The sequence below is a fragment of the Notothenia rossii genome, assembly GCF_949606895.1.
Source record: "Notothenia rossii genome assembly, chromosome: 9".
Classification (NCBI taxonomy): domain Eukaryota; kingdom Metazoa; phylum Chordata; class Actinopteri; order Perciformes; family Nototheniidae; genus Notothenia; species Notothenia rossii.
In genome coordinates, this window is record NC_136907.1 from 9,717,898 (window position 1) to 9,736,359 (window position 18,462).

Sequence of the window (18,462 nt, forward strand, 5' to 3'; positions counted from 1 at the left end):
CAGGGCACCCTACTGAACGTCAGTGAACGAGAAGTGAACCTTTTTCCACTCATAAACGTACCTGGTTCTGCAGGTAGGCAACTTGCAGCATATGCACAAACATGGCCTGTAGCAGGGAGACACAAAGGGGAATATTACAACTGGTAAACCTCTCAGATAACAGCCTGAATTCTCCTCTTTGATGCTACTTTTAGATGTCATAAGTTGGTTCGCTTCAACAATTTGACTATAAGTTTGGAAAATATATTGACTGTTAAGCTTGTCCAGAGACACCACCAGCTAATGTTTTATTTCACTTAATGCTGTTACTCCTGCCTTTAATTAATTAAAACTTTAATACACCAGAGAGATTATGAATGGAACCCGATGGAGCATGATTCATTTTTTATACACAGACAATGAAATGGCAAACACTGTTGGACATTTTATCAACATAGTTTCACCATTTGAATGCAATATGTTGTAGTTATTTAGCCACCTCACATCCCACAACGGTTGTCAGCTAAGGTACTGAACTAACTGTTAACACTTGAGCAAAACGTAATAAGAGTACTAACAATAGTAAGGATGTGTAAATAAACATGCTGTATGGCCTGGAGACTAGACAGCACAGAGAGTATCTTTTGAGTCTTCACTTTTTGAGGAATCACTCAAAGCCATCAGGGGTCGGCAACCTTTTTGATATGAAGTGCCATTTAAAAAGAAATTGTTATCAGTGTGCCAACGATCGAGAATTATCAACGGGGGGGGGGGGTGAGGAGCTTGACGCTCGTGAACTATCAGCAGGAGGGCGGGGGGAGCCTCGCTGCGGGGAAGCAGTGTGTGGACCTGTCAGCGCAACTTACATGATGCCGAATTTAACAAACATATTTAAATAATTGGCATAAACGGCATAATAATAAGGACGATCGTCCGTTCTGTGATTCTCCAGAACACACATGTTATGATATTAGGGTCATGCAGAGTGAGATGAGATCGCTGTCCCTTTAAGAGAGAGAGAGAGGGGTGTGGCTTCTGCATGTGTGTTTGTGGATGGTAGAGCGACAGTGAGGGAACGTGTGTATGTCTCTGGAAGTCAAACGAGGAAGCAGAAAAACGTGGAGGCGTGTGGCACCGTGGATAGAGCCTTGGTGTTGGGTTCAGGGGGTCACAGGTTCAAACCCCACTGCAGTCAGCATGTCGTTGTGTCCCTGGGCAAGACACTTCACCCCAAGTTGCTCCTGTGGGGATTGCCCACAGTATTGAGTATGTAAATCGCTTTGGATTAAAAAAGAAGCAGAAAAACAGAGGTCTGTGATGTATTTTGTGAAACAGAAGAACAGCTAAATAAATGCTACGGCCTCCCAAGAAGAGCTCGCCTCTCTCCAGTCATTTAAGCTTAAGTGGGTTATTGAACCTGAAGCTTGTTGCTTCTGCCCTCCTCGACTACGGTCTGGGAGCCGACAGGAAAGTTCAACACACAGATGGCCAGTCCGCCCCTTTGTAGCATATTATTTCAATGAGAGATGAGCAGATCGCCACTGGGCTTTCAACTAAAGACACAGCCACGCAAAAACTGCGGCATTTGTACAGCTCATTATGGATAGGCCTACTGCAATTAGTGAAGTGCTTTCCTCTGTGGTGAAATGATCAGCACTGCACCACGGAGGAAAGCGGCAGAAAGTCACCTGGGCCCTGTCTCAGGTCGACTATTTTCATTTCCTCGCTCCTCGGTCAAACCGGAAGTTGATTTGTCTGCGCCATCTTGAGTACCGTCCCATGGCTCTTATTTCTGCCAGAGGACCGAGGATTGAGGAGCGATAATCGAGGAACCACCAGTCAATCCTCTGATGAAATCCTCAGATACTCGCCCCGCCCCCTTACTGTGTATCTATGGCGGCAAATCTCTGTCATAAATCGCGAGGGCATATGAGATCCACGCGAGCACAAGTCAAGCAGCCGCGGACATATATTATTTTCGCGAGCATAAATCGCGAGGGCATATGAGATCCACGCGAGCACAAGTCAAGCAGCCGCGGACATATATTATTTTCGCGAGCACTAAAACGGCACTCGCGCGAGAGCAATATTGAAGCCTGCAGGGCAGAAACATGCCTTGAGCATGAGCAGCATCTACATGAGCTCTCCTGCGCTCTCGCGAGCAATTCCTGCTCTTCTGCTCGTGAAACTCTGGCCTGCTCTCGCGCGCGGAGAAACGTTAGGAAGTGGGCGTACCGTGTCCCAGTAACGCCAAATCTAATTGGTTACACCCCTCCTCTTTTATGATTGGCCGTTGTCTGGATTTAAACCTAAACCAGAAAGTCCCTCCAACCTCCAACGTGATGAAATATGGCTGTGGAAACGTCTCACGTAAGTTACTTTACTTTACTAATGATTGTTTTTAATAAAAGGCATGCTTCTGTATTCTGTGGTTATTCCACAAGAGCCGTCCTTACTTATAAATGGATTGAGTTTTTTAGATAATACATTTTTATACATATTTTTCAAAAGTATTCAAACAATTCTATTATAAAGATAAGAACCAATTAACTTTTCGGTCTTGACATGATAATATAAAATGTAGCTTTCAAAAACAGAATTTGGAATTAACAATTTTGATTACTCTAGCAAAATATTTTATTCACAAATGTCGCTTTTTCAAAATGTCCCCAGTTTTTATTGCCTTTCTCAAATAAATAATACTATACAAAAAAAGTTTAAAATGATGAAAATGTAAAAAAGACCAAGAATTTTGCAAGTTTCTTGGCACTTTAATTTCTGAATGACCTCTTTTTTTTCTGTTCAAACGCCCTCAGTTTCTTTTTTGGAACGTTTATGATGATGTTTATGTGCCTTATTCTGTATTTGACATAATTGTTTCAATAAAGATTTACCACATTTCTTAAAAATATATTTAAATACTATTTAATACTTTATTTTTCTTCACAGCATATTCTGAAACGGCAGATCCTGGAGAGACTCCTGTCGAAGTTTGAGCTTGCACTCATTCGAGCACCACTTGACCTGGATTTCCTGGAGTTTGCATGTCGCCAGGAGCTGTACCTCCTGCAAGCACTTTCGAGACATGTTGACATACCGCAAGGAATAATCCAAGCTCTTCAAGAGCTGTTTGGACTACTTAGGCAATATTTAGATTCAGAAGCCCCAAATACAGCAGTGGGATCAGTTATTGGTCTAAGAGGACGTCCTAAGTTTGAAATTGAGAGGCAGCAGTTGGTTGAGATGTTGGGGACAAACCTATCTGTGCCTTGCATTGCTAAGCTGCTAGGTGTTTCTTCAAGCACAGTCTTTAGAAGGATGAGAGTTTGGCTTATCTGTTTCAGAAATGTATAGCTCCATCAGTGATGAGGAGTTGGATAACGTGGTCATATCCATCAAGAATGACATGCCCACTGCTGGATACCGAATGGTCAAAGGACGGTTGTTATCCATTGGTCTACGTGTACAATGGACAAGAATGGCTGCCTCAATGCATCGAGTGGATTCCATAGGCATCCTCTCCAGACTGGCTAGTCTGGGCTGTGTTGTGAGGAGAACATATTCAGTGCGAGGGCCTCTGTCGCTTGTGCACGTGGATACCAACCACAAATTGATACGGTAGTGGTATTTATATTTCGCTAAGTGATTAAGAAATAATCTCTTTGTAATGTCCCAGTTTTGGAGAATCAGTGTTTCAATTCCAGAGTGCTATAACAGTGTGTTCTTTGGTTTTCCAGTTATAACATTGTCTTATTTGGTGGAGTGGACGGGTATTCGAGAAAGGTAAGACTGCATTTCACTTCAGTAGACACACATTAAACAAACATGTATTTTTTGTACGAGTTTCCGACTAGCTACTTAAAACCACAAAAGAGGTCCCAACGCTGTGTCCTGGCTTTGCTTAAGGAATTTGGTCCAAATGGAGAAAGTGTATGGACTAAAAAGGAAGCAGCAAAGTCAAAGTAGATATAAAGGAGATTTTGTGCATTGCCTATTTTTGCTGCACAAGTATTATGAGTCAGTATACTGTATGTCAGTATTGTTTGCTTATTTCTATTGCAACAGGAATTCTTTAATCTCTGCCTTTTTTTCCCTATAATACACAGTTTAACAGAATGTTGTCTAGTTATTGTGTGTAATGGCCCTATTCTTAAATATTCTCTGCTTTTCTGCAGGTAATGTACTTGGGTGCTTCGACCAACAACTGTGCGTCAACAGCCTATGGCTTCTTCTTAGAGGCAACACAAAGACATGGAGTGCCTTTAAGGTGAATTCACAGAAAAAAGCAGTCTTTGGAGAACTAGATCAATACTGTGACACTTTTGGATGAGTATTTTCTTTGACAGTCCTTTGGTCAACTGTGTACATTTCAGGGTCAGAGGAGACCAAGGAGTAGAAAACGTACAGATCGCGAGATTCATGTTTTCGGTTCGCGGCACCGACCGTGGAAGCTTCATCTCTGGTAAAAGTGTTCATAACCAGAGGTAAATTACAGCATCTTTAGTAACTCAATTAGTGAGGTGAACTTATCTGATGTGTAGACCAAGCACCTTGCACTTAACCCATGCTAGGCCAGCATGAAAATAGATCACTTGAACTGGTTTTCCCTAAACCATGTATTTTCATCCATAGGATTGAGCGTCTTTGGCGTGATGTAAGAGTCATTGTCATCAACAAGTACTCTGCGATACTACTTTCCCTCGAAGAGGATGGTCTGCTCGATATCTCATCAACAGACGACCTCTTCTGTGTGCACTACATCATTCTTCCCCGACTTCAGATGGACTTGGGGATTTTTACAGAAGGCTGGAACCATCATCCACTCAGCACTGAACGGAACCAATGTCCAGAGCAGTTATGGCAACTTGGACTGATGCAGACAAACATTGATCAGCCGGAGAGCCCAGAGGTATTGATCTCGTTTCAGTATTACAATACATGTCACATGTTAGACGCTTTTATCCAAAGCGACTTACATACTCAGTACTGTGGGCAATCCCACGATAGTAATTACTTACCATTTACTTTGTGTAATATACATTGTCAAAAGATTACTTTCTTTCCCTGCTCTTGGCATGACCATTTTCTGGGCATTTCATTCAGTTTGTGTTATTTTTACAGTTAAAATAACACAAACTGAATAAAATGCCCAGAAAATGGTCATGCCAAGAGTAGGGAAAGAAAGTAATTTATTACTTGATGTCATTGTTCCATATTGTTTATAAGACATTTATTTCACCAGTGTTCAAAACCTCTGTTATGGTTATTAGGAGCCAGATGTTGACTGGGAAATTGCTGCTGACCACGATGGAGAAGAGGATGCAGGGATTGTCGTCCCCGAATTCGACTGCCCTTTGAGTCCAGAAGACACAACTGAACTTCAATCAGTATTTCAGCAAATTGACCCAAACACTCCGGTCAAGGAACTGTACTTACTCTGCCGTGAGTATGTAGCTGAAAGATGTGGCTCTTAAGAAATACAGCTCCCTTGAATGAAACAGATGAGGTAAAAGTAAAATTCCTTTGTTCAAAGTGTTACTTAAAGTCCTTATCTTACATTAAAAACTTTTTTTGGCAGTTGATTTCTGGGGGGTGTATGCAACAGATAGTCAATGTATGTTTCTTTATTTCATACTGAATAATATGTAAAAAAAGGAAAAATATTAGGTCCAATAAAAAAACTTTGCTTCTGGAAGCAGGCCATTTCGTGACGTCACGTGTGGTTCCCGGCTGCCGCTGTCTGGCTCCCTGCTGCCGTCCGGATCGACAGCCAATGCGCGCAGCCAGCGAGAGTTCACAACGAAAAATGGCGTCAAATATTGTTGATGTTTACGGATCAGAAAAAGCTAATAGCGCGGGTATTTGGCACAATTTGACAGAACAATTATTTGGTGTGGACGATGCGAGCAGTGACGATGAATCTGAACGATCTCTGCCGCCTTTTACACCAGAAATAAGAGGCCTAGAACCGTATAGGTTCGAGCCAGCAAAACGCGAATGTGCACCACCGGCCTCAGCTGAAAACATGGAAGTCACTCCGCCCTCGCCAGCACCAGCTCGAGTCGGCAACACAGATCCCGATTGGTGTTGCTACACCCGCCAACGACACACCTCTTCACCATGATCCGGAAAAAACAAGACAAACTCGGAGATAAACACTGATACACAAAGTTGACATGCGGCTATACCAGCAATGCTACACTGTGTGATGCTGGGACGGGCTGAACTCACCAGGATTCGCGGAACCACACGTGACGTCACGACACAGCACCAAGCAGCGGCAAGTTTGAATCCAGACTTTTCTGGATACCTCTGAATTTGACCCATTTTCCCGATATTAACAAGTGATTTACAGCAAATAGGAAACGATATTCGATCTATATCACGTGTTACTGGAATAAGACCCAACAAGTTAATGCATTTTGAAACAGTTCTATGATCTTTCAGCTACAGTAAATTACGCAAGATAAGGACTTTAAGTACCAAGAGTAAAATAAGTCATGATGCCGATTTCATGAAAGAGTAAAGTTACTTGGCACAACGGGTGACTGGGTTTTTATTCAATTAAATTGAAACAATCGACACAAAATACAGCTCAAAACTATAATGGTTCCCCAACTTCACCATTTGTTTCCAAAACATTTTGACTAGAACAGTATGTCACTTGAAAGTTTGACTGTATTCTCATCTTGAACAAATGAAAACAAATGAAAACCTTGTCAGATAAAGTGCAATAAAGACTGTCTAACCCTAATCCAGAAAACATCGATTCTATGACTCTTATGAGCGGCTAAACTCCCTGCTACTCATAACAGCCTGTGTTATGATGCTCAGGAACTCCGGATATGAGCCGAGGTGCCTTGTCGGAAAGGTAATGGAGTTGGAGCATGCATTCACTACGGGAAAGCATACCGTGTGTGTACCATAGCGCACGCTGCAATCATGGTCGAACTCAATTAAGATTTTAAACATCTCTCTCTCTGTTGAGGTGATGGGGACGTGTGCCTGCCCCGTAAGCCATTGAAGGAAGCAACCAACAGTGATCTTGGGTTTTTCCTTCATCTCCTCTTCATCTTTTGCCGCTTCACCTGTAGACTCTGTCTCTCTTGAGTCTCTTTCATCACTCTCTGTTATCTTCACAGGGGTCCCCCTCTCTTCAACCACGAAGCTCTTTTCTTCCTCTAAAAACAAGTTGAAAATGAATACAAAGAAATGCATATATTCACCTAAGCAATGTCAATAAATATGGCTATTGTTTTTAAATAGTTTTTTTATGTGGATATTTTGAAGAAGAAAAACCTCATTAGCCAGTCCTGCTTTACTTGTCATTGTTTCATCGCAACCATCATGATGCAAAGTTGTGTTTAAACTGAGACATGTAAACATCAGGGATGCAAACACACGTATGGTGAAAAAAGAGAGAACTATTCGAAGCAGAAAAAAAACAGCGTAATATACCATCTGACAAAGGCCTGCGCTATAATGCTTCAATTAACTGGCTATTCTTTATAATATACTCAGATCAATAGGAGACAGAGATGTTAAGTTATAAATCAAGGGTTTTTATTATTATTTACAGCAGGGGTGGGGAACCTTTTTCCTTTCAATTTTTACAACATCCTCCGAGGGCCGTACAAATTATTGAACTGCTTAAAAAAACAAAAATCACAGCCCATTAATTTGGCCTTTCTTTCATGCTGTGCAAAGAAAAAGCAACCTCTTAATCCAGATATCTTGCCATGACTCGCGCATGCACGCACGCACGTGCATGGTTGTGGCAGAAAGATATGGACACAAGATGTGTGCAAATGTATTTAGTATCCTATCCATGTGAACATGATTTAAGTGGGGGGGACCTAACCTCCTCTAGTGGGGTCTCGGGAAGATTTTTTTTTAAATATTGAAGTTAAAAGCATCAATCTGGTGCACTTTGAGAGCAACATGAAGAGATCTATGGATACATCTCAACACCCATTTGAAACAGAACTGTAAGCAGATTTTTTTTGGGGGATATTTTACAAATCACTCCCCTTTTAAACTCTATTCTTGTTATTTTTAACAACTTTTTTGTTACTGTCATATTGCATTTTATACCTGTTTTTCATTTAGACTCTAATGTCTCATTAATAATTATAATGATCATATCAAGGTGTGCCTAACCTCACTGAGCTGAGGTTATTTGAGCCTCTCAGGAGAGAGCTCTCTTCCACCTGGTTGTAGAAAAGCTCTTTAAATTCGTTAGCATAGCTAGCTAACCAGATGCTAATAACAACAGATCGCCACTGTGCTTACAACTAAAGAAAGCCACGCAAACACTGCGGTGTGTACGGCTCCTTATGGGTACTGCAATATTTGAAGAGCTGGAGCGTTGTTCCGGTGCTCTCCGTCAGCACTCTAGTCTACACTCCTTTCCGACGAGACGTATACCACGTGAAGACACGTTACGATCGTGTTGTGTTCAAGGAACCTGCCCTTGGCCAGGAAAAACAGGCACTCGCTTGATTAATTGTTTAGCGGGCTAGATTTCTTCTTCTTTTTTGAAGTGAAAAGTTGTCCGTTAGTCGGACTGAAGGACGGACGGACCCCCCCCACCCCCAAAACGAAAACTCTTCGGTTCTCCGCGAATTACACAAGTCACCCAAATCAGCGTTAAAAAAGCGGGAGGCGCCGAAAAGCGACTAATTTGCATCACTGAAACATGAATAAAAAGGGTATGCAAAGCTGTCATTGAGTTGCCTGTCGTAATCGGGGGTAAAATTCAAGAACAAATACGTTTATAAAATGTCAGGGCAGTAGTATCACCTTCTTCTTCAATGTGTTAGATGAAGTCTTGTAAAAAGTTAACAATCTTCGATTCACTCTGGCGTCGCAGCGAGCCCAGCTCGCTGAAGACTGGAAATATGGCTCCCATCAGGAATTCAGCATCCGGCTTGGAGAGATGAAAAAACAAAATGATGTATGCTCAAAGTTGGATGAGCTTAACCCTTTAATTGCCAGACCAAGAAAAAAAACTATGGAAAAATTATTTGTTTGCATTTTTTTTATCAAATGGGACACACATAGCACATTTAAAAAAAAAAAAAGGTATCAATATTGATATTGATATAAAAAGTAATGTTAAGTGTTTTTAATACAAAAAAAAAACGTGCTCATCTTACTGTAGATGCTGAATTGCCCTAACAGGAAACCACTGGCCTAACAGCAAATGTCTATATCCTGTGTTGGCCTAACTTGCTCATCTGTGTGCAACTTTGGGCTGTATGCCATGCATGAAAGCTGCTATATAAATTATTATCACTCTTTCACTCTGAGACTCATAAGGCAGTATAGATGTAGTAATAATGTAATATAAGATGTAGTAATATTACCATGAATCTATCTATTTACCATATTGTATTGGAAAACATCTCTGAAACTCTGAAAAAGTTATATTGCTAGTTTAGTTTGTTAAAAACTTTTTTTGTGCATCAAGTTATCTAATTATGTTCAGTCAGTGCTCTGACATTAAAATATGTCAAAAATGATATGGTTACCTTACAACAGTTGACCAAAAAGAGTGATTTCTTCAGCAGTGATTTTTTAGCATGCCAACTTTCTCAGTGGAAAGCTGAATGGCTTTCTGTTCTAACCACAGTGACATCTAGAGGTTGTTTTGTGCATAACATGTCAACCAAATAGTAGAGATGGCTGAATCAGGTAGTTAAACTTTTAAAACATTTTTTCAACGGGATATCAAGACACAAAATTTGCTCTACCAAATGGTGGCGCTGGCTGTTAAAGGGTTAAGGTTTGAAATTCAGTGGTAAAATCAGCTAGAGACATAATACTGACCTTTTCATGAAGGCCAGCGACGAACAGATCCCTGAAATGCTGTGGTTGTTGTACTATCATCTCACACAAGCCATACAGCTTCATGCCTGAGCATATCTGCTGCAGCATTGGTAGAGTGCGGACCGATGAGTGCAAGATAATTGCCCTATAATTCAGTAACAGATAACAGCAATAATATAAAATCATACATAAAAAAGGGAAAGAGTGACTGCACACTCAATATGAAGTATGAGTGTAAAGGAATAATTGATTGGTTTCAAACATGGGTTGTTATGGGTTAAATCACTTAGCATATGTACATACTTTATTATGTCTTCCTTCCTCTCCCACGTTGCAAGACCACTGTACCCGCATGCTGTTATCCGATCCAGAAGGTCGTACATAGCTTCAGGTTCAGCTATCTCAACCTTTGCAATTTGAAAAACAGTATCACACAGTAAGTCATGGGAGCCTTAGCTTATTTTAAGAATTAAAAAAAAATTACACTACAAAGAGGTGTGTGTGTCAACCATACTAAAACAAACGTCATGTTATATGAAGGAGTATAATAATAATAATAATAATAAATGGGATTTATATAGCGCTTTTCTAGACCCAAAGACGCTTAATATCTGAGGAGAAGACAAATATGACCTCTTCCATAAGCTGGCTGAGCTCTGGATCAGTAACATCTTCCTTGGAAATGGAATCTCTATGAATCTCCCCAGTGGATATGTATCCATAGCACCACTCTCTGAAAAAGTTAGGTGGAGGACCACCTTGTACTATACAGTGTGCGAAAAAGTACACGTCCCACCGTCCGGGACGTGTTATTTACAATATCGGACAAGTAGATATTTCAATTGACTTGTCCGGCGGACAAGTGACGTTTTTCGCCCTGATTTATTGATAAATTCAGTTTACAGAAGGCAGAACTCATTCGCAAATTGTCAGTGTCCGCCATTGTTTGTTTAGAAATGTTAGTTTCGGTTCTGCTTGTCGATTCCTAAGGGAATGCATCTCGCCGCTTTCTGTACAGTTAGGGCGGGGCGGGGCAGCGCTGGAAGTGTAGCACAGTGGCAGGGTTGGGAAGCAAAACTCTGTTCCGAGTAGGAACAAATAACAATTGTCCGGTACCGGGATTAATAAGAGTTGTGGGGACAGGAGGCGAGGCCGAGCCCCGCGGACCACAGCTCTCTCTCTCTTTATTCTCCGGATCAGCTGTTCGCTGCATGGTGCAGCTCAGCGTCTCTCTCTCTTTCTACACACAGCGGATCCGCTGCCCGTTTAACAGCCTCATCTTTTTCAAACTTTCTTATGTTCTTTCTCTAATACGTAATGAAGGTTATTAAGCGTTTTAGCTCCTGTGTTGTTAATATTGACCGCCATTTCCTTTATGAAGTGAAGCAGCCTCCCTGTGTCCTCGCGCTGTCCTCACATCCCCGGACCCCCAGACTCGGAGGAGCACAGGGATGTCAGTATTGTTTATGAAGCAGGGTATAGAAAGTACATTATTGAAATGAAAATACTATTTATTTACTTTTACAAACAGTGAGCAGCTGGGCAGCTGCAGCATGTAATACACATGCGTAAAGACATGTGTAAGCGTGCAAGCGTCTTTGAGTTGTAGAAAAGCGCTAGGCCTTATTATTAGGCTACTAATAAGTAGCCTAATAATTAATTATTACTTATTATTATAAGCTATTATTATTAGCCTATTATCATTATATTTAAGGCCTAGCGCTTTTCTACATAGGCAGGTATCAGGCAGGTTGCAGTGTAACATCAGAGGAGACTGGGCCAATTGTACATTCTCAAACTGCACCACTTAGAACTAACTAAATAATGAAGAGATTATTTTTATATAATTGTATTCAATAACCATAAGAAATTAAACAGTATGAAGTGATTTGTAAATAGGAATACAGATTTGACTTAATGTTTTCATAAATATATTTTTCTCCCACTTTATCATGGGACTTATTTTTACCCTCTCAAAGAACCGAAAATAACCAGAATCGAAAAGCAGAACCGGAATCGTTCGAATCCAAACGATACCCAACCCTATGTGTGAAAATGTAAAATACGATGGCGAAGAAGAAGATTCCAGTGGCCCCAATTTTTGTCCATTCTGGACAAGTGAAAAATGTATTCGGACAAGTAAATTGCCAAACTCACTTGTCCATGGACAAGTACTCTCTAAAAACTTTTTCTCACACTGACTATACTGACTGCCATAATCTCTCCAGCTGTCCTGCATTAACAAAGTTTAATCAATGCATAGACATTATTAATAAATGAAATAAACATCGAAAAGACATTGCAGAACACAATTCTACATACTTGAAATGCTCTTTGTGGTAGTCAGTAATTGAGTACTTGGGGGTTTTCCCTGTACTCCCTCCCTGAAAAAACTTCCTTTCAACACCTGCCATCATTTCTATAATTGAAAGGAAAAGTGGATCAATACATTGATAATCTCAATTAGACCACTGTATATGTTAAAGTACAGCATGCATCATGCAAAGCCCTTAACCTGTGCAAGCACAGAAATTGCATGCAACCAGAGAACCGCCACACACTGAGGAATATTTTCATTTATTATAAGGAAGTAAACATATACCTGTTAAGAATTCTTTCCTGAGAGCCCCATGGTCAATTCCAGACTCTCCAATGAAAGACACTCGGAGAGGGTTTTTGGGAGAAGACCTCTTCTGACGTCTCCACTGCCCTAAACCCCTTTCAAACATGTCCTCCCTAGTGACACTAACATTAAAGAGTGTTGTTGTGTCCACTCGTCCACTAAGTGTTTCGATGGCTTCAGCAAGACTTGAAGGAAACAATTAGAAGTTGATTAGACAACTGGATCCAAAACGTTTTCCCTTAAGAGACCCCTTTTGTATCATTGAGTAAACTGACGACCCCTGACTGATGTAAAGTGGCGTCTTTTAAATGATATTCAAGGCATAACAATAACAATGCAGGGCAACTGATGAACAGTACAATTAACACAAATAGTGAACACAATAACTGCAGGACGTTTTTGTTTAAAATAAGCAATTACAGGTACATTTGAAGCATATTACCTTTTCTCTCGCCCTGTCAGTTCTTCACTGGCATGTTCTTCCAAATCGATAATTTGTGTCGACTGCAATGTACTGATGAGGGAAAAAATATTTCAATGGGGCATACCTTAATCATGGTTTACAATATCTAACACTGCAAGAAAAAATTATATAAAGAATGTGCATAATAGGAGAAAAAAAAACCTTTCTCTACAAGTGCTGGCATGTATTTCAACCAAATACTCAGGAAATAACTCTGAGCACAATGGACAGGCCACCTTTAAAAACACAGAAAAGCAGAGCAAATATTCAAGTGAATTACTGAGACGCAGAAACCTTCATCATCTGCAATAATGTAATTGATAAATAATGCCCTGATTTTACCTTAATATCGATTTTAGAACAGGAGGTCCTACACGGGAGCACACTTGGAGAAGACTATAATAAAATGTAGAAAGACTGCCAATTAATGACACATACAATGAAAATTGTTTAGAAACAAACACCTACAATATTAGTGAGCTTACATTCCCAGGATTGCTTGTAGCTGGAGACTCATCTAAATCTGGGTCCAGATCCTGAAAATCGTAACCAGTTAAAAAAGCTGTCGATTCAGGATGACAATGATCCTGCATAGCTATTTGTGGAATAACATTACCGGTTCCAGATCCATGCGGTCAGAACAGCTGCTTGGTTCACACTCTTGTGCATGTAAAGCCAACAGCTGGACAGGCATGCTTAGATGACACGTGGCACATCTGGCTTTTGGCATATTTTCGAACTCCTTCGATGAGTAGGGCAAGGGGGAGGTGTCCAAAGTGTCCTGGATGGGCATTATATAGAGACAGCCTTTTCCACCTAAAGCTTTGGCAAGGTAGGCCCCCGTGTAACCCTCTGCCTCAGGTGCCAAAACACTTAATTTCCGCTGACCTGATCCTCCTATGTGGGAATACAAACAAGTTGATGTTATTTAATGCACAGAATGTCCTAGGGGAGGCAGTTGATTTTAACAAGATGCACACTTGCAGTGTTAGGCTTTCTCATGGATTGCTAAAAACAAGAGGGTAGGTAAATATGCTAACCATCAAGGGCATTAATGAGCTATTATAAGAGCAGCTATTGTAGGAGAAGATAGAGGGTATAAATAGGATTTAACTGCAGAAATACTAGACCACAGTTGAATTTAATAAGGGAGATTGTATCTTACCAGCAGCTTTATGTAGCATCCAGGCCCCTTCCAATGGTACCATTTTGGAATATTTTTCCATAAGTATATAGGATATCTATGCTGGAAGAGCAAAACAAGTGTGCAGTTAGAACTATAACCCTCCACACATGTCACCACTGTTGAAGCTGATTTGTGACCAGTAGTACTTCAGTGGATTGGGAAACTACAGTAATACATAAAAAATTTCCCCAAATTGGGATCAATAAAGTGCTTCTTATATTATCTTGACTCCTCCCCTTATTATTTTTTCTATCTTACCTGGGAGTGGTCAGCATTTTCGGGGATATTGAGAGTCCTCCTGCCAAGTCCAGCCTGGAGAAGGACCATTTCATCCGATGACTTTGGTGTTCTTTCTGTGCTCTTATTGAGCAGAAAGAACTGGATTGGGGTTGACCTAACAGCCCTTCTTTTGGGAGATGGGGTATAACTTTTACCCGATTTGAATAGGCCGGGGAAAGCCCTGAGGAGTTGAAAACAATGTGTAAGAGAGGCATTTAAGAAGCTGTTATACAATATATTCATTCTAAACAATCTGAAGAGCGTTAATTTCTATGAAAAAATACGCTGAATTATAGCCAATTGCCGAGTTATTACAATGGCAATTCAGTTCAGAACTATCTTTATTTCCTAACGGATCCAAACCTGGCCATATTTTGGTCCACTGTATTTCCTGCTGTAGAAGGAAAGCCAGGGGTCCTTTGTTGCTTCTGCCCCTGGGCTGCCTGACGCTGCCTTGTCCCAGCCTGCTGCCTGTTGCCAAGAGCAGACTGCTGCTGTCCCTGTATAGTAGACTGTCTGTTGCCCACCTCCACCTGCTCTCCCTGAACCTGTACTTCATCTGTGAACACAATTTAAAGATGTCTATGATTCCCTAGAATCTAAATAAACTGAGTACTAAATACGTAAAGTAGTTAGAATATATAAAGGCTTCATTAATTAAACATTACCCAGATAGTCACAAGCCCTGAAAATAAATAGAAGAAGAACAAGAAGAAGATGAACCTTTAATTATCCCCCATGGGGAAATTCAGTTTTTCACTCTGGTTTTAATATAGGTTGGTAAAACTGTCACTGAAACACCTCGGCGTGCTTCCTCCGGCCAAGACTGCAGCTGTAATTTTTTGTAAACGACTGACCATTAGATGAATCTGTGAAGACAAGTGATCTCCCCCTAGTTTTACTTACGATTTTGAGAAGTTGGTTCAGCCAAGGCACTTCTCAGCAACTCAACGACACGCCTGGCAGCATTTTGTAACTCTATCTGTTAAAATAGATAGCATTTTTCATTTAATCATTTATTTCAATAGGGACAATGCACATAAACACTTTAGACAAATAACACTTCAAGTGTAAATGGATCATGTCTTACTATACTGTCTATACTGTCTTGCTGTTTTTAAATTATTGTCTTGTTGTTGCGCACTGGCACTTTGACTTTGAGTCGATGTAATTTCGCTGTAATTGTTACAATGACAAATAAAGTATCTATCTATCTATCTATCTAAAACAGACACAAACAAGAAATAGTCAAATTGATTGTCACAATCACAGTGCAAAGACATGTCGTCTTGTTTATCCAGATCTGCTAACAGTTAACTTTAGCTAACTTTTATTATTGCGGGCAGACAGCTGTGTCAGTTTCTTCTTATACCGTGGCTTGTAAATAATGCAATGTAAATATCTTAAATGCCCGTCAAGCAGATAAAATGATAGTTATGTTAAACCATTGTTTTCTATATGCATAGCTAAAAGTACCGGTTTTTGCACGTACCTCCTTGTCGTCAGCCATTCTTCTTCTGCGGGGCTTTCCCGCTCCGATATCCCTCTTCATTTGAAAACGGCCAATCATAAAAGAGGAGAGGTGTAACCAATTAGATTTGGTGTTACTGGGACACGGTAAGCCCACTTCCTAACATTTCTCCGCGCGCGAGAGCAGGCCAGAGTTTCACGAGCAGAAGAGCAGGAATTGCTCGCGAGAGCGCAGGAGACCAAGGAGAGCTCATGTAGATGCTGCACATGCTCAAGGCATGTTTCTCCCCTGCAGGCTTCAATATTGCTCTCGCGCGAGTGCCGTTTTAGTGCTCGCGAAAATAATATATGTCCACGGCTGCTTGACTTGTGCTCGCGTGGATCTCATATGCCCTCGCGATTTATGACAGAGATTTGCCGCCATATGTATCGCTCACTGATTGGACGATGCAGTGCATGCACTGATCTCATGCTTCTTGTTCTTGACACGAGAGCAGTACCCCAGCGGAGTGAAGAAAATAAATGAAACTCACGAGAGTCACTCCTCAGTTTAAACTGTGTTTTGTTTTAATTCATGTATCATTTAGTTACAAATATGTGATATATCTGAACACCAAAGTGGTAAAAAAAAAAATTATTCATTTATTGGAAACATTTTCATGATCGCTTTTTTCGTTTTATATTTTCATTTACTGTCATTTCCATTCAGTCAGTCATTAAGTGCTATTAAAATGTTAATGTGCTACATATCCACACAAACAAAGTGTGCAATCCAATGAATGTTAATCTAACTGGGTTTTGATATAAAATATATTTTTTTTTCTTCTCTGAATAATTGTATTTCTATTGTGCACTCTAATCAATATTAATCAAACTATTGTTCGTTTATACATTTTAAGAATGGCGTTTATCTTTTTTGAGAATGAGTTCTTATTTGATTTTATTTATTGGGGTCTACAACAGATGATACAAATGTTTGTGTCAGTAAATGTGTGGCAGGGGTGTTTGTGAAAATAACGGGGACAGAGCTGCTGTCAGACGAACAGCTGTGCGGCGTCATCACAAACGGACGTCGCTTCACGTGACGCTCCGGAGAAAAGGACGTCCCATTGCTCTTAAAACTAATTTCCCTGCTTCTCGTGGTTTCCTTGCGTCCCTCCATGCTTCCCTGGAGGGAGGGACTAAACACAGGGAAACAACGCAAGTGAGGGAAGCAAGGATTTCATTTAACCGACCTGAGAGAGGGCCCTGGAGTTAAAGAAAGCGGGGCTGCGTTGCGTGCATGGCTTCCTTCTGCAGGTAACGGGGAGACGCGCTCTGGCGGCGGTCTCGATCAGGATCCGAAAATACAATTTAAATATTTTGCACACTTATTCCACTTATTCCTAGTGTGCCACTGGTTACGGTGTGCACGCGTGCCAGGGGTTGCCGATCCAATCTCTTTCTCGTTCCATAGCCATGCTTGCTTTTTTTTCGCACTTAAACTTGGTAGACATTTCTTGTTTGTTTTTTTAATACATAGTCTATAATGTGTCCTAATTCTGTAGCTCAGGTCACTGCAGTATATTCTATATAATAAAACGTACTAAATAAGGCTGTACAAAATGTTGGGCCTATCTTTTTTTTTTTCATTGCACTCACTGGAACAGCTGGTAGATATGCCATCGCGTAGATCTGGGCGATTCTGAAAAGGAGGCAAACAGAGTAATATTCATCTAAAGTAGTAGAGCAAAAACATAAACAGTAATTTAACATGTCCCAATTTTTACATGTCTTTATATGCAATGTCAAAACGATCTGTTTGTTCACATTAAATTGCTTAAAGTTACGATAGGTAAGAATGGAGAAACCAGCTTGAGTGCGCTAGAATTTGAAAGTACAAAACCGAAAAAAATCTGCCCCTTCCTTCAGACTTCCTCACAGAGCCCCTCCTCCAACACACACGAACGTGCACATGACCAATGAGGGCACGAGATAAGTTTGTGCACAGATGGAAGGCTGACAGGCAGGTAGGCCATCCAGTTATTTTAGCCGGGCCGGCTCAGATGATTGGTCATGCTTTTTACAGTACCACGGCTTCCACAGATTAATTTTTTTTAATGTATTTATCGTCAAAGCATTTAATGTATTCATTGCTATCAGGATATTAAGAGCATTCCATGGAATATAACAAAACGTGTTTCTGCAGTGAATGACCTACCCCACCTTTAACTTCCTTAAAATAAAATTGATAAAAGGACAGGACTCGTACAATACTGCAGTTCGGTGGGATGCCATATCCAGGTTTCTACAATTCACACATATGCAACACCTAAAAGCATGTACATAAACGGAATTAATGTAAGCACTCCTGTACACACTAACCTGTGAGTAACACTGAAGATAACAGTAAGAACCATGGCAGCATCCCTATTTTGTTCACATCAAACTTGTATCATTAACTTTCATAAACTGTGAATTTACTTTGCCACCTGTTCCTCTTGGTGCAAGATGATCAGCAAGTTGTGAGAGTTGATGAGGAGAGCCCAGCAGGGCAGAGTGAACAGCAGCAGGATCAATGTACTCCTCTGGAGAATTACTCCCACACGCTTGAAGTTTTTACTGCCGTATGTCTGCAAAAACAGAGAGGAA

At 40.7% G+C, this 18,462-nt stretch overlaps 4 protein-coding genes across 9 annotated transcripts in view; 1 reads left to right on the plus strand and 3 right to left on the minus strand.

The window, feature by feature from the left end:
- Window positions 1–18,462, minus strand: part of LOC307018692 (multidrug and toxin extrusion protein 1-like) — a 28,713-nt gene that overhangs the window by 7,377 nt on the left and 2,874 nt on the right. For all 3 annotated transcript variants that reach the window (XM_079649049.1, XM_079649048.1, XM_079649050.1), the window contains exons 4-6: window positions 18,295–18,443; window positions 17,473–17,515; window positions 62–106 (exon numbers count right to left, since the gene is read on the minus strand). In XM_079649049.1, coding sequence (XP_079505175.1) covers window positions 62–106; window positions 17,473–17,515; window positions 18,295–18,443 — 237 coding nt within the window. The remainder of the gene's footprint in view (window positions 1–61; window positions 107–17,472; window positions 17,516–18,294; window positions 18,444–18,462) is intronic.
- Window positions 3,300–5,499, plus strand: LOC307018694 (uncharacterized protein). Its single transcript, XM_079649052.1, has 6 exons — window positions 3,300–3,597; window positions 3,717–3,762; window positions 4,155–4,246; window positions 4,353–4,463; window positions 4,612–4,888; window positions 5,250–5,499. The coding sequence occupies exons 1-6, from the start codon at window positions 3,326–3,328 to the stop codon at window positions 5,451–5,453; spliced, it is 1,002 nt and encodes a 333-aa protein (XP_079505178.1). The 5' UTR covers window positions 3,300–3,325; the 3' UTR covers window positions 5,454–5,499.
- Window positions 6,512–13,689, minus strand: LOC307018695 (uncharacterized protein; the record flags this gene model as incomplete). Of its 4 annotated transcripts, none has more annotated exons than XR_013802477.1 (11): window positions 6,512–7,160; window positions 8,782–8,908; window positions 9,811–9,955; window positions 10,114–10,217; window positions 12,133–12,229; window positions 12,413–12,618; window positions 12,876–12,947; window positions 13,059–13,132; window positions 13,239–13,292; window positions 13,382–13,432; window positions 13,513–13,689. XR_013802477.1 is itself a non-coding variant. In XM_079649053.1 (8 exons), 8 exons carry the CDS (start codon window positions 13,687–13,689, stop codon window positions 11,989–11,991), a joined length of 786 nt encoding a protein of 261 aa, XP_079505179.1. In that variant the 3' UTR covers window positions 11,514–11,988. The 4 variants fall into 4 exon arrangements, 2 of the variants coding, with proteins under 2 accessions (XP_079505179.1, XP_079505180.1); XR_013802478.1 differs by having other exon boundaries at window positions 8,782–8,963; XM_079649053.1 differs by lacking the exons at window positions 6,512–7,160; window positions 8,782–8,908; window positions 9,811–9,955; window positions 10,114–10,217 and adding an exon at window positions 11,514–12,043.
- LOC307018697 (uncharacterized protein) lies at window positions 13,656–15,629 on the minus strand. The gene is made up of 4 exons (XM_079649056.1): window positions 14,725–15,629; window positions 14,341–14,542; window positions 14,062–14,142; window positions 13,656–13,793 (listed from the first exon to the last, which is right to left on the minus strand). Exons 1-4 carry the CDS (start codon window positions 14,730–14,732, stop codon window positions 13,770–13,772), a joined length of 315 nt encoding a protein of 104 aa, XP_079505182.1. The 5' UTR covers window positions 14,733–15,629; the 3' UTR covers window positions 13,656–13,769.

What these genes read in the sequence shown, in the direction of transcription:
- LOC307018694 (XM_079649052.1), top strand. Translation starts at nt 3,326, where the DNA reads ATGTATAGCTCCATCAGTGATGAGGAGTTGGATAACGTGGTCATATCC. An exon ending in AGACATGGAGTGCCTTTAAG is followed by an intron (nt 4,247 to 4,352) that starts GTGAATTCACAG and finishes TGTACATTTCAG; the next exon opens with GGTCAGAGGAGACCAAGGAG. An exon ending in ATCAGCCGGAGAGCCCAGAG is followed by an intron (nt 4,889 to 5,249) that starts GTATTGATCTCG and finishes TATGGTTATTAG; the next exon opens with GAGCCAGATGTTGACTGGGA.
- LOC307018697 (XM_079649056.1), bottom strand. An exon ending in AAAATGCTGACCACTCCCAG is followed by an intron (nt 14,143 to 14,340) that starts GTAAGATAGAAA and finishes TTGCTCTTCCAG; the next exon opens with CATAGATATCCTATATACTT. An exon ending in GATGCTACATAAAGCTGCTG is followed by an intron (nt 13,794 to 14,061) that starts GTAAGATACAAT and finishes ATTCCCACATAG; the next exon opens with GAGGATCAGGTCAGCGGAAA.